The sequence below is a fragment of the Charadrius vociferus genome, unplaced genomic scaffold (assembly GCF_000708025.1).
Source record: "Charadrius vociferus isolate BGI_N301 unplaced genomic scaffold, ASM70802v2 scaffold282, whole genome shotgun sequence".
In the NCBI taxonomy this organism is placed as follows: domain Eukaryota; kingdom Metazoa; phylum Chordata; class Aves; order Charadriiformes; family Charadriidae; genus Charadrius; species Charadrius vociferus.
In genome coordinates, this window is record NW_009647731.1 from 9891174 (window position 1) to 9918688 (window position 27515).

General features: G+C 37.7%; 2 protein-coding genes across 2 annotated transcripts in view; one reads left to right on the forward strand and one right to left on the reverse strand.

Moving 5' to 3' along the window:
• Positions 1–10600, forward strand: part of INPP5F (inositol polyphosphate-5-phosphatase F) — a 29745-nt gene extending 19145 nt beyond the window's left edge. The window contains exons 12-19 of the mRNA XM_009881591.1: positions 1783–1911; positions 3432–3549; positions 4086–4284; positions 5287–5358; positions 5450–5523; positions 6860–6988; positions 7737–7824; positions 9065–10600. Coding sequence (XP_009879893.1) covers positions 1783–1911; positions 3432–3549; positions 4086–4284; positions 5287–5358; positions 5450–5523; positions 6860–6988; positions 7737–7824; positions 9065–10202 — 1947 coding nt within the window. The 3' untranslated portion in view covers positions 10203–10600. The remainder of the gene's footprint in view (positions 1–1782; positions 1912–3431; positions 3550–4085; positions 4285–5286; positions 5359–5449; positions 5524–6859; positions 6989–7736; positions 7825–9064) is intronic.
• Positions 10601–13774: 3174 nt separating this feature from the next.
• MCMBP (minichromosome maintenance complex binding protein) overlaps positions 13775–27515 on the reverse strand; it is an 18824-nt gene continuing 5083 nt past the window's right edge. The window contains exons 7-18 of the mRNA XM_009881653.1: positions 27429–27515; positions 25882–26011; positions 24325–24476; positions 23489–23589; positions 21483–21652; positions 20462–20585; positions 18714–18831; positions 17894–18059; positions 15736–15869; positions 14929–15093; positions 14437–14525; positions 13775–14154 (exon numbers count right to left, since the gene is read on the reverse strand). The exon at positions 27429–27515 is cut by the window's right edge and continues 16 nt beyond it. Coding sequence (XP_009879955.1) covers positions 14028–14154; positions 14437–14525; positions 14929–15093; positions 15736–15869; positions 17894–18059; positions 18714–18831; positions 20462–20585; positions 21483–21652; positions 23489–23589; positions 24325–24476; positions 25882–26011; positions 27429–27515 — 1563 coding nt within the window. The 3' untranslated portion in view covers positions 13775–14027. The remainder of the gene's footprint in view (positions 14155–14436; positions 14526–14928; positions 15094–15735; positions 15870–17893; positions 18060–18713; positions 18832–20461; positions 20586–21482; positions 21653–23488; positions 23590–24324; positions 24477–25881; positions 26012–27428) is intronic.

A 27515-nucleotide genomic window follows, 5' to 3' on the forward strand; every position in this document is an offset into this window, starting at 1 on the left:
GGGAAATGCTAAACTAACCTCTGCTGAAAAGGATCTTTGCAACCTACTACCATGAAGCTGAAAGTAATGTGTACAACTAAAATAACTTGAAATAATTTGAAAACAGTGTTGCCTAGTCTCCTCCTTCAGAAAGGAAACTGCTGTCTCTCCCCATCTTGGGGAGGATTCTTTTGTTTTGATTTAGTCGCTTTAAGTTGTACGTAATACAACATTTAAAAAAACCCACAAAAAAAACCCCAAAAAAACAACAAAACAAAACCACACAAAAAGGAACCCAAACCAAAATGAAACACACCCTCCCCCCACGGGTTCGCTTTTTGATACGGAAGCTCAGTGATGATTGTCTTCCCTCGTGAAGACTTAATAGTACCGTATCTGGAACTTTGAAGCTTCAGTTACAGCCCAGCCCTAAATGAACAAACCTGACTATGCTTGAAGTGAATGATAAAGAATGAAGTGGGTCCTTCCTTAGGATGAAGAATGAGTGGCTCTAACTATTGTATCTGGCAGTTCCTGTTTGTCATCTGCTTTTATGAACACCTGACAGTGTTGGGAACGAGGGGTGGGACCAGCAATCCCACAGTCATTATTGTAGAATGTAATTTCTGTATCTGTCAACTCCGAGTTGCAAGGCAGTCTTTCAAAATCAAGAATTACATGGATTGTTGTGAAGAAGACTTCAGTAATTGTTACTGTAGTATTAGCTGGTGATGTCCTACATCATTCTTGTGTTATAGCTGAAGTAATTGGAATCGGTTCAAAACTGAGAAATGCCCTGAGCATTGGAGGGTGACTTACATAAAGTAAAGACTGAAAATTTAATTTAATTAAATTTACCTTGCCTTTGCACTTCCTTGGAACCATAGGACTTGTCTTCTCTCATCTGGGAACTTTTAAAGTCAGTGAACAGACTTGTACCGATTTTTTTCATCTAAATAGCAAAGAGTGCTTGAGCATTTTTGTATTCTTTATAAATTGAGGCTTGCCTATGACTTAGTCCAAGTTATTCCTGCAGTTGGCCTAACATTTAGTGACTACATAAGGGGAAACTGCTGCTTTACCAGTTTAGTGTGTGTGTAAAAAGACTTAAGTTTGTATTGTACCTGAGACTTATCTTGGAAAAACTTAAGCACTGATTGTTCTGAAGAGTAAGATATCTTACTTTCTGTATCAGTGTTATACAGTAACTGTCCAAAATGCACACATGTTAGTAAACACAGCAGATGAAGTTGTTTTAAGGTTTTATTTTGGGGGAGGAGTAAGTCTGAAGATGGAGCCACTACATTTGCTTTAGTGTCTAGAAGCAAAAGATAAAGGATCTGGTGTGCTTTTTCTTGTAACTGGGAAGAGATTCCATTTCTTTATTTTCAGACCTTTGAGGTTGTGAATGCCTTTGCAATAGAAGACATTAACTTGTTTATCCATGTTAATGTTCTGGGATGTCTGTTCTTGTAGTCCTCTATAGAAAATAGAAACGCTTTCTGTATCTTGAGTAATCTAGAGTAAGTTTTTTGCTTTCACCTAATTTTCTTGAAGATTGACTCCTACATCCATAATTAATGTTACTGCTGCGTCCAGTGACATGATCTTTAACAATGAATTGGTGATTCATTGCTAACAATTAGTTTAGTCTGACAAATTAGCAGAATGGGTTCCTTTTTCAGATCATATAAAATTAAACAATTAAATGCTTGGCAAGTGTTCCCGTTTTCTTTATCAAGCTCTGATACTGAGAGTTGTTTTTATCTTGAACCTTATATTAATGTGCATGTCAAATTGCAGCTCAAAAAACTGGGTGTGATGCCTCCAGAACAGCCTTTGCCCGTGAAATGCAATAGAATCTACCAGATAATATGGGCGAACAATGGAGATGCCATAAGTCGGCAGTATGCTGGCACTGCAGCCTTAAAGGTAAAGGGTGAAGAGTGTTACCAGTTCTGATGATTAGTATGTTAGTTACAGGTTTTATGTCCAGCAGAGAACTCTGGTGTACGTAACAAAGTTAACCAAATGTTCTGCATATTTTTATCTTGAAGAGAGATGAGGCCTTTCAATAGAATAATATTTTGTATCACATACAGTCTGAATTGGAGAAGACTGGGGCATCCAGCTGTCCTGTGGCAGTGTGGGCTGTTTTTTAACTTTGTTCTGTCCGTTTCACATCTAGATACAAAGCCGAGCTGAGCTTAAGATGTATGTTAAGCATTACTTCTATTTAATTTGAGCATGTTTGTGGTACTTTTAAGCAGTTACAATATTCAAAAATGCAAATCAGGATATGTAGGTAGTAGGGTGCTATCAGTTATATTTTCTGAAGACTTTTCTTAACTAGTTTTAATGTAATCTACCAAGATCAGGAATCAGGCATGAAATTCCTTACTGTTCACTCCTGCTGCTTTGAAAAATCATAGAATTTGAGCTATTTTCTGTGTGTATAGTCACTGGTTGAACAATTTTTAGTATTCCTGGTATCTGGCATTGGAAAAACCCTTACAGTGGAAATGCTTAACACTTAAATCTCTTTAATCAAAGTTCACTAGACAGATTTAGTCTATGTTAATATTTTTTTAAAAAATAGTAAAAACCAGCCTGACATGCTTGTCTTGGTAGTAAATATTTTAAACTTTAAATCTGAAGCACAGAACTCAATTTATAGATCTAAATTTTCAGCCATTCTGCTTGAAGATTTCTCTACTCACTATTGAGGTTCATGGATTAAATTTATTTTCAGGTTAATTGTGATATTACTTTTAATTTGAAAGTGAAACACACTTGGAATGTTCTTCATAGTAGCTGGCATGGCTTTTAGAGCTGCTCTGTGCCAGTGTTCAGAGTGTCTCTGCAAATAGAATCCTCCAATGAAGTGTAACTACCAAACCTGCTTTTTATTCAAATTCGAAGCCTCCTGTGGCCTAGAGACTTTCTTTTGTTTCTGAGCTTATAAGGATTTGTACTATTTTCCTTCAGTATGTTATGCTTGTCTTGTTTTGGTAGCAGAAGCGGAGAAGATGAAAACCAGTTTTCAGTATGCTCTCGTTTTCTCCATTGTTCCAGTAATGCTCCTTTTACATTAAAGACCAGAAAATAAGGGGTGTTTTTGAGGTGTTGAAGCATCCCAGTGACGGATGTCTTAAAAGTTCTGCTTTAACGTTAGCTGGCATATATGTCCAGATTACTGTTTTCCATTAGGACTTCATATAGAATCATAGGTTTGTCAAAAGCGTAAGAGTCTCTGCAGAGTCAAACACTGCCATGAGAAGTAGATGCTCTTTGAAAATCAGTATTTTCAAATTCTATATGAAGAAGTTACTCGAACACTATTTCTGAGTTGTCATCTATTCAGTTCTAAGTTTCAGAATGCCAAAGCTTTTTGTCGGAGACTGCTACTTCAAAGTTGCATATGTGCCTGATTGGTGTGTTTTGTGTAACAGGGTGACTTCACAAGGACTGGTGAAAGAAAGCTGGCAGGGGTAATGAAGGATGGAGTTAATTCTGCAAACAGATACTACCTGAATCGTTTCAGGGATGCTTATAGGCAAGCAGTCATAGGTAAGAATGCAATTTCAACTAAGCTGAACTATGGTATTTAGAAAAGGTTATTGAAATCATCTTTGCTTTTATCTCTTTGACTGTTTTTTTAATTCATGAAACTTAAAAGCACCCTGGGTTCTATATAATGTTCATGTTTATGTAGTGGAACAGACGATTTTCCATATGGAGATTAAACAACGTGCAATTCAGAGGGATCAAATGCAGTGTAACTCTTTGTAGAACTTACTCCTAACTTCATTTTAGCGTTAACTGTCTTGCAACATCTCTCTATTAGGCAAAGTTAAACTTATGTAGCAAGTGTTTGTTAAAATGGTGAATTAACTCCTGCTTTTCACTGAGGGAAAATAGTGTTATGCCTACTGAGTTTTCAGGTTCAGGCAACATTCTATTCAGAAGGAATAACTAACCATTCTTCTAGAGTATCTTCAAACATTAAACATTTGGAAGGAATTTACAAAGTAATCAAGAGACTGTTGCTGTATATTACTCTTAAATGTTGGTTCCTTGTTTGATATTTTGTGTGTTTTATTTAGATTTGATGCAGGGTATCCCTGTAACAGAGGATCTTTACTCCATATTTACAAAAGAGAAAGAGCATGAAGCTCTGCACAAGGAGAACCTGAGGAGCCATCAGGAACTGATCAGCCAGCTGCTGCAGAGCTACATGAAACTGCTCTTACCAGATGATGAAAAATTCCATGGAGGATGGGCACTTATCGACTGTGATCCGAGGTTTGTTGAAAAATGTACTGATTGATCATTGATTGGCTGCTACTGTGACACCTCTGTTAAAATCATTTAACATCAGTAGTACTTGATAGCTGATATGTTATCAGAATGAAAATGGACAGGAATCCTTGAAGGGATTGAATACTTGTAATTGTACACAGAAAGGTCCTCTAAGCAAGTGCTTTTCCCAGAGTGCCATAAAAATGGTGCATGCTGGAGTTACCTTTGAGACATCACCCGGAAGTAAATGCATTCAGATAATACTGCTGAAATGTGGTAGGCACCACAAAGAACTTCGGACCACCCTTAGTTCTAGAAGGGGCTGTTTGATGGGCTATTGTTCCTAATTGCTTTATAGGGAAAGTATAACTTGACTTCAAAGCCATATCTGATCAGATTAAAATCTTGTGTGATGAGTCAGTGGTAGGAAAGCCTATATTTTCCTGTATGAGAAGTAGTGAGCATAAACTCTAACTTCACTGATAAGTCTCCTTATCAAGTTCAGAGTTCACAATCTTGTAGAAGAAAAAATAGTGGTTAGATCTTCTGCAGGTTAAACGTCAGCATCTAAAAATAGCAAAGCAGGATATTATGATAGCTTTTCAAAGTACAGACCTTAACTGAGTCTGAGATGTTTCCATTTCTCTGTTAGCATTTTTAGTAGCTTGTGGGCTTTCTGTTTATTTTTGGACCTGCTGCTGACCTGTTTGAGCTATTGGATAACTCCAGGCTTAAAAGAGTGTTTTGCTGACGTGGATCCACTTATTGTGTGGTACAGTTTAATGACACATCACATCTTTGCCTGTGAAGTGTCTCACCTAACTTGGTTTTTCAGTGGCTGTGAAGAGGTAGCAGCATCACACAAGATAACATACCATAACTGAAACCTCTTGTTGTAATGTGCCCTCAGTTATAAGAGTGTCCCTAAATATGCTGGGGGTGGGTTACAGCTGTGCAAATCAAACCTTCTCCCCTGTATTCATTCTTCTTCTTCCCCTTCCTTAGTCTCATTGATGCCACTCATAAGGATGTGGATGTTCTCCTGCTACTTTCTAATTCTGCCTACTACGTGGCCTAGTAAGTTACCACTTTCTCTTCATGTAGTTTATTTGTAGTAGCTTTGTTTTAGATTAGTAGTAAGCATTAAATTCTCGATCTTTTTTTCTAGTTATGATGATGAAATCGACAAGGTGAATCAGTACCAAAGGTTAAGTCTTGAAGCTCTGGAAAGAATAGAAATAGGTAAGAATATAGTCACCATATTTCTTGAATGCTCTCAAACAACAGCTTGAGCACTTATCAAAGCATCCTACAAATACATTGAGGCTTGCTGTTTCAATGTATCACATATATCATAGAATCATGGAATCATAGAATGGTTTAGGTTGGAAAGGACCTTGTAGATCATAGAGTTCCAACCCAACTATCTCCGGTGTAGCACATTTCTAGCTACGGTGGACTTTCTTGCTGATAAGAGTCCAGAGTTGAGTGTGTTCTCTCTGTCCTGTCTTGATAATGCTTGAAATGGAAACTTTGATCACTGGTAGGCTTCTAAAATTTTCCCTCTTCAAAATGTTAAAACACGGATTCATCAAAACAAATTTTATTATTTATCAGTTGGCAGTAACAATTTGATCAATTTCTATAATGAATCACAGGTCTGTGCGTTCAGTGCACTCTTTCTTTCATCCAAATAGAGCAGCTGGTTCTGAATTGTCCTTTAGATTTTTCATAGCTTTTAAAAGCTCTTAAGGTCTGATAAGAACCCCGTGTTATTATGAAATCACCTTATGCTGATTAACTTACTGACTAAAGAATGTAACATCTGCAGGCTAAATCCAGAACTTCCAGCTGAGGGTATTAAAGATGTGATATCTTTGACTTTACAGATGAAAAAGGTTGGAGAGACGGGAGGAAAATTTTTGTGGCCTGCAGTGTGCGTGCACACACCCCGCCCCCCCAGTAGAGTTTAATCCTCCATTACACAATGCATAGTGATTTCATCATCTCATTACTGTAACTTTCACTATCCATGTGCAATGTCCAGAAGTTCAGTGGAAAGGTCTCTCTCACTGATGTATTGTAAAGATCTGTAATGCATCCTGACATACAGAATATAGTTGAAACATCTAAACCAAATAACTTATAAAACAAAAAAAAACTGTTTAGTGATATAGCTATGATGCAGTGCATTGAAGAGTTGAAGTACTTGGTTTCAATCTTGAAAATTACATTGCTTCCAGTTGGTAAAAATATATTAGCTTTCCCTTTAATCCTTGCGGGAGCATACACTAAAACACAGGATGTAATAAGTGTAGATTTTTTTCTCCCATTTGAAAGGGTGATCTGTAATAAACAGGCTGGGTTATTATAGACGTACAGAGAGGGTCTGACAGCTTTTTCTAAGTATTTGATTGTTTAGTTATTGTGAAAACCTCACATTTAAAATGTCTTTCCTACTCTGAAGAAAACATGAAGCTGAAAGACTAACTCTTACATATGTTTAGTTACAGTCTTTGCAGTATCTCTTTTGGTGTTCAGTTAAAGATGACGTCTAATCGCCTGGTTTCTTTCTCAGGGCCTGAGCCTACTCTCTTTGGCAAACCCAAGTTCTCTTGCATGAGGCTGCATTACAAATACAAAGACATGAGTGGGTATTTTCACACTCTTAGAGCTGTGGTACGCAACCCAGAAGAAGATGGAAAAGGTTTGTTTCATACATAAAAGTGTATTCAGTATACTGGTGTTCCTCTAGGAAATGCTTTTTCCATTACTCTTAGAACAGCTTCTAAAGAAAGATTAAATTTAATGTAATCCAGTTGGGTGGGGAACCAACAAAACAGCCCTGTATGTGGCTTCCTGTGTGAACACTGGAATGTTACTGTTTTAATACAAAGAAAAAATAATTTTCAGGTATGGCTTTAAAGCAACATGTCTGTCTAGAACTGAGACTTTTCCATGTCCAGATCTTTAGTGATGCAAAAAACCTGATTAAATGAGTTTAAAACTAGCTCCTAAAGAATGGAAGAAATTGATTTATTTAGTGAAGTCAATGTCTAGAAATGTTCTTGCTTGTTGCTTAACTAAATTAAATGAATACTGATAAGAGAAAAATATCACTTCTTACCTGGAGCACTGAGTTTTGTCAACAAGGATTAGAATAAATACAATTGCTTTTCTTCTTCCAGAAATGATGAGTTGTGGCAGTGATTCACTTACACCCAGTATTTAGGACTTAAGGAGAGTCTATTCTTTAAGCTTATTTTGCAAGCTTTCTATCAGAATTGCAACTTGTAGGATGCACCTGTTCTGTACAGTGAAAGAAAAAACTCCAAAATAACAAACCCAAACTTATTTTGTTACAAGGAAATAAGTTGAATTGTAGATTTTGGGATATTTTAAGAGTATTTTAAAGGTGTTCTTAAAGGTCTAACAGGCTGCTACTTGGATTTCAGACACTCTCCAGTGCATTGCAGAAATGCTGAGAATCACAAAGCAAGCGATGGGATTAGATGTGCCCATTATCGAGAAGAAGCTAGAAAGGTGAGTACTTAGTGATGTGAACCTTCTGTGTCCCACCTTTGCTCTCTTCTCAGTGGCTAACGGGACATGGTGACAGTCTTATATGCAATGCCTAAAAGAAATGTGAGTATCTAGCTACTGCGCTAGGAGTTAATTTGTCTGTACGCTGCTTCTAATGATAACTGTCTGCAGGTGCTTATCTAAAAGTATAAGCAAGAATAGTGTTTTATATGTGTGCTTATAAACCATATAGACTACCAAATGTAAATAACATACTGCAAATCAGATGGTTCATGATTAGTTTGTCAAATTTAATTTTTCCTATCTGAACTTAATGTATAGCTAGATGATCTGTGAAGTGTAAATCTGGTTTTAGAAGATGATCTGTGAAGTGTAAATCTGGTTTGGATTCCACTGCAGTTGTGTTTAACAAATCCGGATAACATGACAGTCTTGCGTGGGGAAAAAATGGCTGAAGTTAAAATCCTAAACTCCTAAGTGCTGCTCAGAATGGCACAGAAGCTCTTCCTTTTGCAAGCCTACTAAGAGAAAATAACACATGAAAGCATAGGTGATAACTGACAGTACTTACTAGAATTTTTTAGGTAGTTTTCTCTAAGTCAATTGTCTGTTAGTAAACGGAAGTAACCTTTATCTACAAATACTGGTGAGGTGTTAACAGAGGAAATAATTTACAAAGGACAACGGAGTAGAACTAAGAGGATGGCTAGCTAAAGTTTAGCACACTTTACCAGTTCAAGTGTGATCTGTTGCTTTATTTTGGATGCTTCCAATTCAGACTGCAGTAGAAAATGTGTTGTGTAGCACAATTGTAAATAGTAAAGCAAAAACTATTAGGGCACATATTTCAGTAACTTTCTGTTATTTCGATTATTACTATTTCAGCAAACTTTCCCAGATGACTAGAAAATGTAGCAAGAAAATCTTGCTTTTTTTCACAGGTACCGAAGACTGAATATTTGCTAAATCTGTCTATTGAGTACAGTGTACACAAAGTCAGGGTTACAAATACAGAGAATGTAAATCCAGTTTTACTTAAAACTGGAAATGCCTACTGCAGCTTGCTTTTCCCCTTGTTTGGCTGCCATTCTGTTTCAACCCTCCTTTGGTTTTGTTGTTTTGAATTTGATTAGCTTTATGGATACAATTATGTAATGAAAGGACTGTTAATGGTAAATACTTGGTGTTTATAAATGAGACTGCCTTGACTGCACATTAGAGACTTTATCTTTTTTTCCAGGAAGAGCAGTAAACCTCATGAAGACATCATTGGCATTCGGTCTCAGAACAGAGGGTCCCTGGCCCAAGGCAAGAATTACTTACTGAGCAAGTTCTCATCTCTCAATCAAAAGGTGAAACAAACCAAATCCAATGTAAACATTAGCAATCTCCGGAAGTTAGGCAGCTTTACCAAACCTGAAGTGAAAGTCAATTTTTTAAAACCAAATTTGAAAGTGAATCTTTGGAAATCAGATAGTAGCCTTGAAACTTTAGAGAATCCAGTGGTAGATACTAAAGTCCATACTGAATCTGATACAGAAGTATCAGATAATGATTCATTCCACTCTGATGATTTCCTGACTAATTCTAAATCCGATGAGGACAACCAGCTTACTGACTCCCTAGAGAACATAGGGGAGACAGACTACGTGCTGCCCAGCTGTGGTATCATTGCCTCGGCTCCGCGCTTGGGCAGTCGGTCCCAGTCTATAACCAGCGCTGACATGAACATCAGCATTCATGTCCCGACTGAGATCCACGTCTCTCAGGCTGGCCGGTCTGACTGTGAAGACATGCCCTTGCCTTCTGCTGACAATGTGGAGATGGAGTTTGCTAAACCTATTGATGTGTACTGCCAGAGGTTTGTGCACGCAGCTCAGAATAAGATGTCGGATGTTTTGGAGGCTGAGGCTGGCTCTCAAGAGCCCCATCACATAATAAATCAAACCAGCAATAATACATCTAAGAAGGCAGAAACTAAGGCTGAAGCTATTGGAGACATTCCTTCCAGGCCATCTAAGTTGGACGTACAGTCTTCTGACCCTAATCCTCAGCTCTTGGCTGTTGGTGGGACTGACTTCACTAAACCTCATAAAAGCCCAGGATCTGTGTCTGGTAACCTCGAGCCGGGACTCCACATGACTCCTTCTCCAGCTGACAGTAGCAGCAGCAGCAGAGCTGTATCTCCCTTTGCTAAAATTCGCAGTTCCATGGTCCAGGTTGCTAACATCACGCAAGCAGGATTGACTCAAGGGATTAATTTTGCTGTGGCAAAGGTCCAGAAGAGCCCTGCGGAACCAGAAGCTATAAATGAAATCAAACAAAAAGAACTGAAAGAAATGTTTACGCAATGCCAGACACGAATAATTCAAATCTAGTTGCTGATTTAGGAAGTGTTCTTCCAGTTGTGGCTTTTAATACAATACTAAAAAATGATATCAGGACTGCTACTGAATACTGGGATCAATAATATAGATAACTTGTTTACAGGAAGTGAGAGATGCAAATGAGTTTGGTTCTGACCAATATTCAGAATTCCCTCAGGCAGCTGAGACAAAAGAACGAACGGTAAACCATATTTAACAGGTAGCTTAGACACTGGGATTTAGTAAGCATGCTGTCTGTCTTAAATGTGTTGCACAGTTATTTTTGGAGACTAATTTTGTAGCTCTTCTGACTTATGTAGAAAGTATTTATACTAAAAAGGTGATACTACACTTCTATGACCTTACTTACCTTGCACTGCACCAGCAAAATAACTTACCGGTAAACTACACTTTATTTATTTTTGAACTAGTATTTTTACTTGTTTCCATTGAAGTTTTAGATGCAGCTTTCTACTATGAATTGTGCCTCTACAATGGGAATTGATGCATTTTTGTTGAATTTAATTATGTTAACCAGAAATTAAGATTTCCTTTTGCTGTCCTTTTTCTTTCCACGTATCCTGGGACACTTTCAGTAAAGATAAAACACATAGATCCAATCTGAAATACCCATGATCCTGCAGTGCAAATTTAGTTTGTAATTGCGTGTTTTCTCACTTGTTTTGAGGTGAGGGGAAATGGAGCAAAGGCCCTCTAATTGTCTTGCCTGTGTAAAGCTATTCCTATTTCCTTTTTTTTCCAAATGCCAAACACTGGTGACTTGCCCTAATTTTTTGGTCTCTGTGTAAAGCAAGACAAGCCAAGACACCTGACCTTCAGGCATTGTGTCCCTCTGGGTTATGATTTCTTTTAAAAACTATATTCTTACTGTCCAGATGCAAAAGTCCAAATAATGCCTGAAACAGAAGGCATGTGAATTGTTTCAGAAAATCAGTGTTGCGTTAGAGGATAGCTGTTGGCATCTAATCAAAACCAAATTCATTACCAGCTCAAGCTTTGCGTACTTGCAGGATAAGGCTAAGCATCCTCTCATGCTGGAACTGGATAACCCCTTCACCTTTTATCTATGTGTGTCAAAAGATTAAATCTATCTAAATTACTCGTTCCCAGAAATGCCTTGCCATGCCATTCTAGTATAGGACATTATCCAAAAGCTACTGTCAAGCAGGACCTTACTATGCTGTGGTTTGTAACTATAACCACCCTATAACCCAGTGCCTCCGTGTTCTCGTCCATGTACTGTAGATAGGCTGCACGTGGTGTTCCAAGAAAATCGTGTCACATGGGTAAGGTAGTACAGTGTCTTAGGGCTTCTAGTGTGTCTGAAATGATTATCATCTAACCCCCATGGTCTGAAACTTTGATAAACAAATCTGATTTATTTATTTGTTTTATTAAAGTGATGTGGGTTTGGGTTTTTTGAGTGTCTATACTTGTGGCTATATTTAAAATTAAACTACTGCTGTATTTTAATGTGAGCAATATACATGAGATATTTTAATAAAAAAAAGTGGAATCAAAAGTTGTTTTTTGGCATGTGATGTTAAGGGAAATGGTGCTCCAGGGATGTGGGGGTTTATGTTTCAGAGATGGGTGGGTTGTCTTGACTTTCTCTGGCTCAAGAGTCACAGAATGACAGAGTGATTGGAGTTGGAAGGGGCTGCTGGAGGTCATCTAGTCCAAGACCCTGCTCAGGCAGGGCCAGCTGGAGCTGGTTGCCCAGGATCATGTCCAGAAGGCTTTTTAGATCTCCAAGGGTGGGAACTGCACCACCCCTCTGGTCAACCTCTTCTAGTGCTCAGTCACCCTCACAGGGAACCTCCCCTGTTCCAGTTTGCCTATGGCCTCTTGTCCCACCACTGGGAAGAGCCTGGCTCTGTCCTCTTTGCAGCCTCCCTTCGGGCAATTAGACACTAGGAGCATCCTCTGTCACTTAGGGGACACATACACAACTGCAGTCCTTTATTCTTTTCTTCTGGCATTGCACTGCTGTGACCCTGAACTCAGGGGAGGGGGGAAAAAAAAGTCATAGACATGTTTAGGGGACACCTTAAAAACAGCTGAAGCCTTGGTGCCTGTAAAGGCTCTGGAGGAGGGAGAGGAAATTCCACATACTCTGCCATTATTTTGGTAGGAGAAACTGATCTGTACAAATACTTACCTAGTGACTTCTAGTCTAAGAGAGTGCTGTAGGGCAAGGGTATGAATAGCTATAAAGTCACTCCTACATTTAAAAAAAAAAAAAAAATAGATATGGCTTAGTCAACAGTCTAGGGCATATTTTCCTGGAAACTTAATTCCTGATCTACTGTAGTGGTTCACTGCTTTCTGCTTGGTGATCCAAATGTATCATGTCCTTCCAGATATGAATTGTCCAATACTTAGGAAATAGTGGAGATGATAGTCTCAAATAATCCATGTCAATATGCATAAAACCATCCTCTAAGCCAACCCAGCTGCCTTTTGAAGGGAAACTTAATTTTCTTTCTATTTGTTCAGTTGCTTAACTTCATATTAATGTAGCACAAGTCAGATGAAACCACAAATACTCATTTTAGTGTTCAAAAAAAGAAAGAAGCTTGTAAGTGATTTGAAAGGGCATCAAATGGCTCAAGTTTAAGAAACACAAAAATTGTCATAATAAATACTCAAATTATCATTACTGTGCAGAGATGAAAAGGACAGTTTCAGAGTGGCTGTGCAGCAAGAAGCAATGACGTGTTCAGAATAGGGAAAATGCAGTAAAAAGAAGGGTCCTTGTTTACATAATGTCAATCATGAGAAAGCACTAAGTGAAGGTGGAGGAGCCTCTTACTTGGTCAGAAAAGCACTAATCGAAGCAAAATCAAGAATTGGCTCCATCACTGACTCCACAAGAACAGCCCTGCACTATTACAGAATCTTTCTGGATTACTCCAACTCCATATTGTTTAGTGTTTCACTACTTAACTCACCCTTGCTAAACTAGTTCTGCAAGTCGTATTAGGGGCAGTGTGACCTCTGAAAACCAGCTCAAACTGTACAGCATGAATTAGATAAGGTATATAGAGACCATTCTTAATGCTTGATATTATTCAAACAATTTAAACACACTGCATTACTGGTAATGGAGAAAGTAAGATAGGTTTTGCATGAGTACATGAGTATCAGGAATTCTCCAGTCAATGCTTTTTTTAAAAAAAAAAAAAAAAAAAAGTTGTGCCAGAATAAAGGTCATTAGAGAGATTTAGGAAGTTAGTCATGGCCTTCTCTAAGTACAATAAAGATGTATTTCATGCTGGAACCTTGTCACGGATCAGATCAAATCGCTTCTTTATACCACTCTTATGCTGCTGCTATGAACGCAACCTGCCTCAGCTCACGGGAGCAACACTACACACTTCTACCTACTACAGTCAACGTTTCTTGCAGCTGCTGGCTAGCTGAAACCTCTGATGATCCTCAAAACTCAGCCCTTCAAGAATTACATCACAAATTTATTCCAGAACAGAGCCTACCATTGCTGTGTATGAAGGATTCTGGGTTGAATTTGCTTATTATTAAAGGAAATACATTTACAAAACTTCAGTATTAAACTTTAATATCAAACAATTTGCTCATTGTTACCAATTTTCAATTACAAAACAGGCTCCAAAAAAAGGTCATAAAATATGTTTAACTGGCTGAACAGAGTTAAGCGTGTTCAGACTGCAAGGGTAAATATCCATAACTTTTTGGTATAAATTATCTACAAAAACTGGTATAAACAATATTCCAATCTTAGTATGGGTTCCATCTAGGATTAGACAAATTTTTTATAGCGACATCCACAAAATATTAAAGTTCATTCCCATTAACACATTTTTGCTGCTGAAGTCTGGCTTTACGTAATGCCTCCAGTTGTTTCGCTCTCAGCCACCTCTCTCTTGACAGCGTTGTCTGCCCTGCGCTGAGAGACAGGAACCTGGATGAGCAGAAACAGCAATTAAGTAAGAGCTCGTTCGTGTGTCAGGTTTGATAAGCTAATTCAGCACAAACCCAGTTTTCTTTCAGTATCCTGTGAACTAGAAAGCCTGGGCACAAAGCGGGGAGGAAATACTTCGCCTAACTAAGAATTTGTGAGAAGAGGAACAAAGGGAGAGGCGATTCCATCTCTCAACTGCTGTCAGACTGCAGACTGAGCACTGCCTTCACGCGACACCAGCTCGCTAGAAAGTCTCCAGCTGCTGCACGCAGCGCTACCCACCTGGCTACGAGCAGAGTTCTGTGCAGATCATCAGCTGTTATGCTCTCGGGGTCATTCTTGCGCATTTCTACAAAGTCTTCTTCTACTGCCTACAAACAATACAGCACGCAATTAAGTGGCATAAAAGAACCTTCACTACGAGTAAGCTTTTAACGAGCTAAAATCCATAACCACCCTGAAATTACAGGAGAAACATTTTAACTCATTACTGTCGGGAAGTGAGCCTGAGTAAAAATAGGCTAGGTCCCATCTTGGAAAAGAATTAGTTTTCAAAATGAGTTCTAGAAAACAGAGTACACGTAAAGTGTACATGGACAAGAGTACAAATCCTTGAAGGCACATTCAGGACAAGAAAATGCTTCTGTTTGGTTTTTAGAAAACTTCAAGGAGAATCACTGACAGGGAGAACAATGGGAAAGTACGATAACTTTCTATGAAGGTGCTTTCTATCTGAATATACAGTTGAAAACACATCAGTGAAGTCTTCCATACCTTGGTCACTTCATCAGATATACTGTAGTCCAGCAGCCTCAATAAACTCAGATAAATTCGAAATTTGTTCAGCACAGAAGGGAGCACTGCTGTTAGGAGGCTGTTCATATACTCTTCCATGTTTGGTGGAATTATCTGTGGTTGTAAGTGGACTTGGCAATCTGACTGAAAAATAAAATTACATATCATCTCTTTCTACATCCTATTTTTGTCTATTCCAAGAGTAATGTAATCTCTGAAGCAACAGAAGTCACTATTTCCCAGAATTAAGGTAAGAGAAAATTCATTCCTTAGACATTTAAAGGTTCCCTTTTTGAAGGGAAGCGTGAAGTCCTTATTCAAGCAGGACCCAGTTTCACTGAGAGGCAAGAGAGCAAAGGCTGAGTTCATAAAGCCGGAATGCAAGAGATCTAAGCTTTGGCTGCTCCGTTTTCCTCGGGTCAATGCCAGACCCATTGTCCTTTACTGAAACTTCACTTCAGAGACTACTGTCCTAGAACAAAGTTTTGAGAGCAGCAGTGTAGCTGCGGGCGTTACCCATTGCTGGGATCTCCGTTAGCAACTCCAGTCGCTGCCTTGCCATCGCTATGCTGTTCAGCCAAGGAGGAGGGAAGGTCAGTCTCTTGGTTCTCCTCTGAACAGGTTCTTGGCCTGGCGGCAGCCACGAGGGAGAACTAATGCTAGTATCGTACCCACCCCTGGTCACAAGACAATTTTCCTGTCTTCACTTGTCCCTGGAATGCCACGCTCTAAGTAAGTAGCTACCAACTGCAAGTATTCCCCAAATTCAGGAAGACCTTGCCATACCGGTAGGAGTGATCGGCCCTCTGAAGTGATAAGAACATTAATATTGCACGGGAATTCCATCTGGTGGTAATTGAAGTCATAATCCACCTTCTGCCAAGTTATCAGATTACCCAGTGCTGTCACATTATGTACACCTAAAAAAGCAAGAACAAATTCGTTGATCACTGGACCTAAACAAAGGTCAGACCTGATTTTTATTTCTTTTTTCCCCAGTCTGTTTCTAATGAACAGCTGGTAGAAAAATTCTTGCAAGCATCCTGTTTCTTCTTGTGCCTGTAGCGTCCTCCAGATAGAGAAAACTAGTTTTGAGGACCAAAATAAAGAATTCTTGAAGGATTTCAAGCGTAAATTGTATCTGGCCTAGTATATGTGTTAATAGCTAATGTTTACATGGGTCCTGTAAAGCCAGGTAACAATCTACAGAGAAAAAAAAATAAATCTCACGAGGACAAAAGTACCTGGCAGAAAGTGTAATTAAACAGCTTAAGGAAGAAAAAGAAAAAAAGTCTTGCTGGATAAAGACCACATTAGACAGGCCAGCAAGACCAGAACAGCTGAAGAACATACTCATTATCATTTTGCCAAATCTTTATAGAAGCCATTTGCCGTACGTGGAAGTTATTAAAAATCTAGAAAGTTAAGATTGATGAATTAACTGGTTAACTCTTGGAATTCTCCCTTTGAAATACCAATGCACCCAAGAATTCTAATTTCCCTTCAGCAGTGTTACTGCATCAAACGACACATCTGCTGTTATGTTTTTGCCTTCAATGAATTGCTATTAATTTACTATACTGTAAGTAAAGGCAAAGTTCGTAAATAAAGGCAAATTTAATATTATGGTTTACTTGTGGGACATTTTCCCATTTGAAATCTCTAACCTGTAACTTCCAAGAGTTCCAAAGCAACTACTGGATCTGAAGATCCTTATTGTTCTCTAGGATTAAATTTTGTTTCCAACATTGTTACAAGAAATTAAAAATTCTTACTTTTTCATTCTAAATTTAGTAGAGACCAACATCACATCAACAGAAACAAACTAAAATGAACAAGCTATTTTTACCTGCAACTTTTAATACTTAAAATGAAAATTTCACTGAATGTTGAGGTTTTTTAGACATTAAGGACAAACAGTTTAGAAAACCTATAACCCAGCACAGCAGGATTTTTCTGTAAATGGGAGCTTTTCACGTTTTGCCTTATGTTTTTGAAACAGACAACGCAAAGGTTTCTACTAGCTTTACTAATTTCTTTAGTAAAATTTTCTAACTTTACTAAAGCAGAGTAACAAAAAATACTGAGGACTCAAAAACAAGTGAATAATTTCAATGAACAACTTTTAATAGCAGTAATTAAAAAAAGAAGAAAAAAAGATTATGTTTCTAAACAGAATCAACCTGAAATCTGAACCTCACTAGTTCTGCCAGACTAATTGCTTGAATGGGACAGAGTACTGATATTCATTCGGAAGACCAAACAGGCTTAGTGTCACACAGTCGAGCAGGTTTCTCAAGATAACATTTTTATTTTAAAATAAAGTCACTTCCAGTGAATCCCTATTCCTCTTTCCTTGAAATCACCACAGATATCTGTACTATGGTTTCCATTCATACAGTAAAAGCATAAAGCATAAGACAGGCGCATACGCTCCCCCACTTCTTCATTCATTATCACAGGAAACTGAAAGGCCATTCCAATGAATCAGAGGTATTTTGGTCTGAAGATTTACTCAAATCAGTGGCCTTTATACCAAGTGTCAAAGACACTGTCCAGAGTTCTCTGCAATGCAAAGCTATACTAAACCAGGAACTATCTTGTTTCATTATTGGTCATTTGTGGTTTGGATAGAGATTTTGACTCAATACCAGCATCTCTGAGCAAAATACCAAAAACTTCCAGTAAGTAAAATAGGGAAAAAACCCAAGAGATCAAGCCTTAAGCTGTCTGAGAAGGCAGCAGACTAGCAGGACGCTAGCTCACGCAATCAAATAGGATATGGAAACCACAAACGGTTTTGTAATAGAAAGTTATTACTGGGACACAGTTAGCAAGACTGTCTTAAAATTTATCAACTTTTAACCTTCCAGATGAGATTTTTTCTTTTTTAAACAAAACAAGAAAAAAACAAAACACAAAAACAAATCCAAAAAACGTCCACCTGTTGTGTCAAGTTGTCCTTGCTCAAGTTGAGTCTCATCTACTACAAGGGAAGTGTTGCTGGCAAGCTGCAATACTCCGCTGACTAAGCGATTAGCTGTGTAGTCTTTGTGTGGAATAAATCGTGAATGGTTCATGTTTTCAATGGTCATTTGTAGGCGATAGGACTGCAACGAGAAAAGAAACTAATCAGCGCATTTCCTCTCCTCCAGGTTCCCTAGTAAATACTGCTTCCTTTAGCAAGAGCTACAACTGCGAACCTTCATAGTAAGTAAAACAAAACTTGTTACCACAGTATAGAATACACTTTCTCCCAAATGTCCAAATGCTAAACATTTAAGGAAAATAATGCTGTTAAGAACTCGTATCACCTGTACTGCACATCTAGGATTAGCAAAAAAACAACAAATAATTCATTGCAGCAGTAGAATTATTACAACCCCAAACTGAGTAACTATGATTTTTCTGCAGAACAGAAACACAAACATGGGGACAAAAAGTCATGACATGATAATTAAATGACCGAAACGTCTACACATCTCAATCCAGAAAGACAAAATAAAGTATACAGCACCTGTCTGTCAGTTTAATACCTATGGGGATATGATTTCATTCCATATTCATTCTAAATGACTAGGTAAATAGAGACTTCAACTGAGAGGAAAGCCATATATCCATTGTTATCTGCTCTCTACATGGATAGCAGGAACCTTCGTTTAAGAAGCCTGCCTTTTAACTCAAGCGGTGGTTTTTTGGATGCGACAGTTACTCCAACATCTATCATCAGAAATATTAAAGCACTACAATGCCATTATTCTTACTGCTGGAACGAGCTGCTGGATAATGCGGTATATGTGCTCTGTGAAGATGCTATTTCTTGGACATCCGCTCAAGTTGACTGTGAATTTTCCCAGAGGAAGCACATCTCGTCTTGCATAACTAAACCAAAAATAATACAGGTTAGGCAAGCATCCGATTAACATGGTGAATACAGGTGTCAACCAGCTCGAGGGTTGTGCAGTATCTCCGCTAGCTAGCAGGATTGCACTACTAATACATACATAAATAGCAGCCACATTTTCTTCCTCCTCCAGTGTTGAGGGAGCTGTTAGGCTGAAGGCTGCTGTAGAAGGCTTTGCAGCACTGCACAAAAGCAGCACATTTATAGTGCTTGAGATCCTGCGTTGTGCATTCCAGACGTCCTGTTCTTGTGCTCTATTGTTACTCAGTAAACACACTCCTTCATCCTTTTCCTTTCTCATTGCCCAGTCTCAATTTCCCTGCTTATCGTGCTTGATCATTTCCTTTACCTGCCCTCAGCTTTCCTCTCCCTCTTCTTACTGTATATCTTCTCCCCATTCTTGACAAATTTCAATTTTTTGTGATATCAGCTAAGAGAGAAAACACATTCTAGTCTAAGTGTTAGAGCACTCACAGTCCCCCTTGAAAGAACAAAGTGTGTGCAGAATAAAAATAAAAACAAAAAAATGCATACTGATATTGAAGTACTTACATTTACACGGGGACAAGGGTTCAGGGCAGACTGTAAACACAAACCTACCATAAATTTTGTTGGCTGATAATTATGCAGCCCTGGCATTATGGTTGGATCTAGCTTGATACCGCCTGTCTTGCGGAGGCTGCGAAATATCTTATGGCTTTTTACACATCAGTTGCAGGTATGAGAAAGGTGAGATGCTGAGTCCAGTTACAGCTCTGTAATCACTTCTGTTAAACAAATATGTGCTGCACTACTCACTTTGTAGCAGAACAGTATTTTTGAAAACCATAAAACAAGTGGTTTATTTACTAAGAAATTACCTTTTTTTTTTTTTAAGACAATGGAATCCATTTTCATTTTGAAAAGACTAAAATTAAATTTGAGCCTGACAACTATACTTAATCTAATCAAAACATATTGTCTGAAGTTTCACACCTGAAATTGTAATGAGCCAAAGCATGCTGCTATTCCCTCCGATGACAGTTTAATCCAACATAACAGAATGTTACACAAATCCACTTTAATCAGCCACAAAGATAGCTGAGTGTGCATGCATTGTGATCGATAGCATCAGCTCAGGTGGTAAATTTCTATCACATGCTAAATGGGGGTCACTTCATGTGTCTACATTTAATTAAACAAATTCCCGGAATGTACCTTTCAGTATCTTTTAATATGTAAACAATAATTACTGCAGTTAGAAAAATCCCTCTTTAAGAAGTCAGATGCACGTCCTATTCAATAAAAGGAGCTACAGACAAAAAGATGTTTTCATACCTCTGTTTAAAAGTGTATCTTGGAAATTTTGTCCAACTCTCAAAGGAACACTGAAAGGATATACTGCCACAAAACTGGCATTTTAACAAATCTTCCTGTTATTTTAGACAATTAAATCTGTTTACTGTGTCTATTATGACAGGGCAACTCTAGCTGGACAAAGTCCTACTGGAGTAAGTACTCTTTAAGCTATTTCTGCCATTTATTTGCAGAGTGGTGAAGAGCCCCATAAAAGGAGATTTCTTTTAAAATATGAATATATAAATACTAAGCAAACATCTAAATACTTACACGGTAGAGATGAGATGCAATATAAGGTATTCAGCAGCCAAACTGTCTCCCAAGAGGGCGTGGGTGAGGAACCCAAGCAACTCTGCTCTCACTGGTGACAGCTCAGACATGAAATTAGTAACAACTGATAAAAGAGCAGAAAAAAACAACAAATGTCAGAAAACGTGCTGTTCCTCGCCCTCTTCCCTCTCTATAAACCTTACTTTCCATTACAGTTTGATGAAGAAAAATGGTTACTCCAAAGCACTCTAGGAAAAATAAACAAACATTAATTGGTTTTCCAACTGAGTGATTACTGGCTTTGGATAACCTGAGTCACTCAACACTTCCTTGGAAATGCTTTCCTTTTCTTAACTAGATATTGTGTAATGCATTTGCAGAAGGCTGTGAAGTTTGGAGCCAAATTTCTAAAATCGATAGTCTATCCATACTAATATTAAAGGCAGAAAAAACAACACCCTTACACGTAGCACAGCTCAGGACAAGCAATACAAGGCACACAAGGAAGAAAATGATAAATATTAAAGGTATGCATGCAATAATTCAAAGACAAAAAAAAAAAGTCAGATAGGACACAAGGAATAGCATATTTGCTTAAAACCAGAATTGCCTTATTTTCTTCACAGTATTATGATTCTTTACATTGTCGGTATGTTTCTCATTGTTACTGTTACATTAAATTGGAAATCTAATTTTCCAGCAATTCACTACTCCATTTGTAAACAAATAAAATCTTATGGCAGAACATCGTGCTAAAATCCTTGGGCACACAGAATGCAAAAACAAGTTTCATACAAATCACACTTATTTCAGAAAAATAAACACATCAGCAATCACATAAACACAAACACTTGCATCTTGTCCAGTTCTGCAGTGCTGAACGGTTCCTCCATTTAACAAGATTTAAATCCAAACCCTGCCATTGATGCATTTGTCTCTGGGCAAAGAAGTATTTGTTCACGTGAACTAGGAAACTGCAAATTTACACGTTCACAGAGAGAGGTCAAGTTGAGATACTCACAGGTTTTACTCTCTTCTTCATTAAGGCAGGCAGGCAGTAACGGGTTAATATGTTGTAATTTCTGTGCCAAAATCACATGGATTCTGGGGACTAATGAGGCTGGAGGACTGTGTACTCTCTGTTCTTCTGCCGTGTCCATACACTCCATAGGATCGAGGGCTGAGCTGTCCGTAGGAAAGGGCACAGCACAACTGGACTTAGAAGCATCCCACACAAATTTCTCACCATCTGACTCAGAGCAGCTGGAGCCAGGCCAAGAACAGGGCACACGGGAACAAACAACATCCGCTCCCAGCTCCTGGTAACTCCTCCCATATTCAAACTACTTTCTCCGTGATTTTTATAAACACCATAAATACCGAATCCCAATTATATAATGATCTAGAAATGCCAAAACACACTGACCAAAAAAAAATTTGGATTCTATTATTTTCAGAAAATAATCACATCTTCGCCTTCTGAAAAACAAAATCCAAACACTAAAAAAAAACCCCACCAAAACCAAACACCCCAAACCAACCCACATTTATTATTTGCTGCACCATTTAATAAGTTGTAGGTTCAAATAAAGAGTTACACTGTTCTGCCCAGCACGTACTGGGTGAAGTCTAAACAGTAACTTTTAAGAAAATAAGGTAATGATTTATTACATTTGTCTGTGTATGCACATGTGGGGTTTTCATACCCCACCACGTTCCGGAGCCTGATAACAAGATTTTCTAGACAGTCACATAACAGCTATATCACTGGCTGAGTTAAAAAAAAAAAAGTGAGTAAAAAAATCCTAATGTACCTCAGCTCAAACTTGAAGGTATCACCCCTTAATTTAAGAGTTCAGATACACAAGCTTTGCTCTCTCCCTGATGCCTTACAAAATTCCTTCCAGATGGCTTTCATTTTTTACGTAGAAACTAAAAATCCCTAAAGCGACTATCTCAGATGACAGGAAAGTTTAGTACAAATTTAATTGACTTGTACTGGTTTTAAAAACTGAAAGGCTTTATAACTTCAAAGCCTCTTCAGCAGTCCACTAACAGACTATCGACTCTTTCCATTAAAAGAAACTTCCTTTGTTTGCATTCAAAATGTTGCTAAACGTCACCGTTTTGTCCATTTGTGATAGAATGAGACGCAGGAAAAAAACCAACAGCCTATGACAGACCAACTGAGCTGTCAGTCTGGAATTAGCTGTCAGACAGCTGATAACCAAAAGCAGCTGACCAGGCTGAGTTAACTTTTAAGAAGTTGGCACTACAAAGGATTCACACTGCACTCTCCACATTGTACTTATCAGAAGGGTAAACAAATTCACCACCAGAAATAATTTAAAGCACAATGGTTCAAGACATCGGCAGTACATATGTTAGATTGGTCAACAGTTTTATTTTAAAAATTGACTTCTTGTACTCTTCTCAATTAGTTTGTATTTTGTGAAGCAAGTAATTACAGAACAGCAAATGAAATGAGAAGTTTCTACCAGCGGTATAATGTGATGATATACCCTAATTAATGAAAAAAATCAATACAATTCTTACTCATTTTGGTCACCTTCACTCTCCATGCAGACATGCAAACTTTTTTTTAACTCTTCAGAACTGTTTGTCTTAACAACTTTCACGGACTTATTTCAAAAGGGCATTTTATAATTTTAAAGCTTATTTGAAAGTTTTGTTCACTATTCACTCGTAAATTGAAAGTTTAATAGTCACGAAAAGGTACAAAACATTTAGCTATAGAAGCACTTTCTGCTTTATAGACTGTACAACACCCTAAAAAAGATGCATCGTTTATCCAAGGGCATGGATGTATCAGAGAACAGTGGACTTCAGTTTACCCTGGTGGATCTAACACTTCCCCCATCAAGCTTTTTTTAAGCAACAAAAATTCACCTCTTAAGCGTAACTGTTAGGTATTTACACATTTCTCTGTTTGGGATAGCCAAAATAATTTGCCTATCGAGATAAACACTTGCTTCATTTCAGGATCATGCATGAGGGGAGCCTTACCTCTCTTCATTGTTTACTATGCTCAGCACTGGATCCACAGACAATATACCGTATACCTCCAGAACATCATTGACTTTGAAGCTATCCCAGCTCTCGTAGACCTGTCACAAAGAGAAAATAATAAAAAATAGAGCCAGATGGGCCAGATGCAAGACTGAACACAAAAACAGACAAAAGGAAAAATCTCAGGAGACTCAGCTGCAGGCTGAGAACAGTCCGTGTGAAGAGGTCTCTCCTAGTCCTCAGTGTCAGTAAGCTTACATTGGAAAAATGAGTTTTATGATTACATGCTTTTACCAATTGGCATTCTTTTGCCACACAAATGTAAAAAAACCTATATCCTAAACTTATTTATCATGATTTTTTGAATAAGAGAGCATTCAACACAGTAACAGCGTAGAAATGTTGTCTTGGAAGTTTCATGAGCAATACAGCATGCTAGTGAATCAAAGACTATTTCAAATACAATACAAAAATGTGTAGTGTCCATCACAGCTTTTTTTCCTCAAGAGGGCAATTCCTAAAAGCAAAATATCAGGAGTCAGTATCAGTTACACCCTTAAGCATCTAGGAATGGATTTTTTCATTTGAGAATGTGCAAGATCTAATAAATGCTGTCTAAGAAGTTCAGCAATTCACCTACAGGGGCAGCGAGGAGAAACAAGGTAATAATGAAGAGAAACAATGTAATTATCTGCAGGAACAAAACTGTGGTCTTGGAAGACAATTTCTGCGCCCATAAACTAATGCAAGACTTACTACTCAACACTCTAACTTCAGTTTCTGCCTGCCTCACTGAGGCCACAGCCATCTCATCATCTCTCCACTTTTGTTACCTTGACAAGACATGCTGGTCCCTTCTCCCCTGGCAATGGAAAATTTAAGTCAAGTGGTGGGGAGCAGTTGGGAGAAATAAGATGATGACCAGCAGAAGCCTCCGTTTCTAATCTCTTTGGCTCCACACATCCATGGATATCACCTCCGCTGCCTGAAAAACAAAGGATTCAAGCTCCTTAAACAGAAATCCAAAAGTGAACAACTTTCTTCAGTGAGCAACACAGAATTAAACTAATTTAACAAGGTGTTCAAAACAAAAATATTTAATAAAGCAATATATTTGACAAAATATACTATTACTCAGAATAGAAAAGTCTCACAAATGCATATTTTATATCATCAAGACACCTGTGAGTGTGAGTACTGGTAAAGATCTATGTGTCTTAGAAACTCAAACACGGTCAACAATACGATTTTTAAAATGTAATGCTTAAACTGTCTGAATTATTTTATTCTAAATTCAGTAGGAATGCAAAGGTAATATTTTTCTGCACCTCACAGTCAAAAAACTAGATAGTTCTTAAAGGTAAGAGTATGCATTAACATAACAGTTTACATTAAAAATCTCTAGATTTTCAGCAATAATAAAGCCAAACAAATCTATTCTATAATTGATCAGTCTGAGTATGAAGACAAAACGGTATAAACTATCTAATAAAACATTTGCAAACTGGTAAGAATACAGAAAGAAAAACGTGAATTCAGCTAATGAACCTGATAGACATATAACACCAAAGAAAGCAATAGCTTCTACAATTTTTTTTTCTTTAACACGACTGACAATTTTAAACTAAGCACTTACCTTGTTCAAAAGAAAACACGCCAAAATCTCAAAAAAACCCAACCCGCGGCAGTTTCAGTGGCATCTCCACAGAAGAGCATCAAGACAAATAGTTCACAAACTGATTACAGCATAAGTAAGAACCGCACTCTCTAAACACCACTGTTTGAAATACCATCCTCTTAAAGGTTAAATAGCTTTCTTCAGGATGCATCAAGCGTCTGGTATTAATCTGGTTCCTTTATGAATTCGGATTAATAAGCCTCATGTTAGAAAAAGAGGTAAGACTGGAAAATATTTTTTAGGTATATACTACTGTTCATAGCAAAGCAGCACCTAACTGAGATGTAGTTCGGCTTCAATTTACACAATAACATCCAGAGAATGTGAGACACATATGATTTTCCTCAGATTACCATGCCATCTGCAATAGAGTGGGAAATTAAACAAGAACTCCTAAGTTTCAGCCTGCTGCTATAAATTGTGCGTGTGCTGTTACATACAAAAGGCAAGACACAAGTGTTCCTGTACAAAATATTAATTCCGGGAATTAACTCTAGAAAGTAGTACCAACAAGTCATACAATATACATACAACATGCAACACCGTAGGCTCTCCCACACTGACGACTTCAGCAAAGCCACCAAATTAGTTATGATGGCTGCATTAACACTGCTGATTCGAACAATTGCAAATATTGCAATTTTTCGAGAATTAAATTTCTGCAAATTCTGGGAAAATAACACAATAACTATTCATCAATAATGACTATTACCCATATGTTGCTCTTTCTGTTTAGATGGATGTAGATCCATATCCTCATCTTCCTCATAGCTCCTCTTGTGGCGACTTGGTGTGTAGGATGTTGAAGGACTAACTCGAGCTTGGCTTGCACTAATATATGCGTAAAATTGCAGATTAAGGACAACCACAGACTCAGTTGAGAAAATTCAAGGAAAGTAAATTGGGTTTGGTTTTTTGGGGGGTTTTTTTTTGGTTTTAAATAAAATGCTATTTTCCTATTTTGAGCAAGACGTTAAAATAATGATTTAAATTGTTATCTAGACGTCATCTCTTTAGACACATAAATAACCAGCTTAAGAAGTGTACAGCAGTCATAGGCTTTGTTGAAAATAGAAACTAAAACCCAACAAGTGCTATTCCACTATCGATCTCTAAAAATGGGTGGGTTTTTTACGCCCAGAAAACAACTCCAAATGTCAAGAATTTTCTCTCCTCCACATCCCAACCCTAAAGAACAGATATTATAATACTTAAAGACTTGCTATCTGATATAATTATTATTATTACTTTAAAAAGAAACACACAGAAAATGTTTGCATACTTGTAACATACTAGCAATACTACACTTGTGAATTAAATTTGAAAAAGCTGATACATTTTTCCTTTTCTTAGCACGATGGGCAAACATTGAAATTGTGTTATTTTCATAATAGTCCAGCTCACTTTAAATTTCCATTGCTGCAGTACTTCGCTGTAAAATTCATTCAAAGACTAACTCTTACCAACCTTTTTATTACAAAAATTGTGTTAGATTAATTTTAAAATTGCGTTGGCATTCTGTGCCAGTGACAAGTAGTAGTTTTCGTAACTTCTGAACTCAAAATATGAAATATTAAGTCATTATAAATTTACCATCAAAGTCTCATCTTTTTACAAAATGCAACATATCTTAAGTTTTCTAGACCTCTCCCCTACTCCCTTGGAGACGAAGAGAACATAAAATTCCTAAAAGCTGTTAAAATAAGCATCCGGTATCCATTTCACTCAGAAAATTCAACTTCCATTTACTAGGAGAAAATAAAGATGATTTGTTTCTCCCCAAAATGTTTCCTTTATTCATTGAGAAAATGACATACTGTGGTCAAACTATAATAAACACACCATTTCAATTTTTCAGTAATTACTGCCTTAACATGCTCAACTACAGGAGACTCTTACTATATCACAGTGTCCTAATTCAATCAGAAAACGCCAATGGAATGCCCGTGGCTCAGCTGAAGTTTCTCTTCTTCTAAGTGTTTGCAAATAGAAATTAACAGAAATTTTCAAGACCCTCCCAGGCAAGCATGAAAATCTAGTCTAAATCCCTACTAAATCAAAAAGCAATGTTCCTAAATTCATTTGCATCCTCTTTGTGCATATAGCACACCACCAATTTTGCCTTTTTCCACACCTACCACCTCTCCCGGTTCACTCAAAATAAAAGAAACTTTAAATAAACTTATCTCCTTAAACCTAATGAATTAGTTGGTGGTCACTGTTGGTATAACAGAGCACTAGCCCCAACAAAAAAGATATTTCTTTCACCCATGCTGATTCGCCAGGCACTGGAACGCAGTAGAAAGTCTGTCTCTCCGAGGTGACTGTTTGACAGGAGTTCAAATC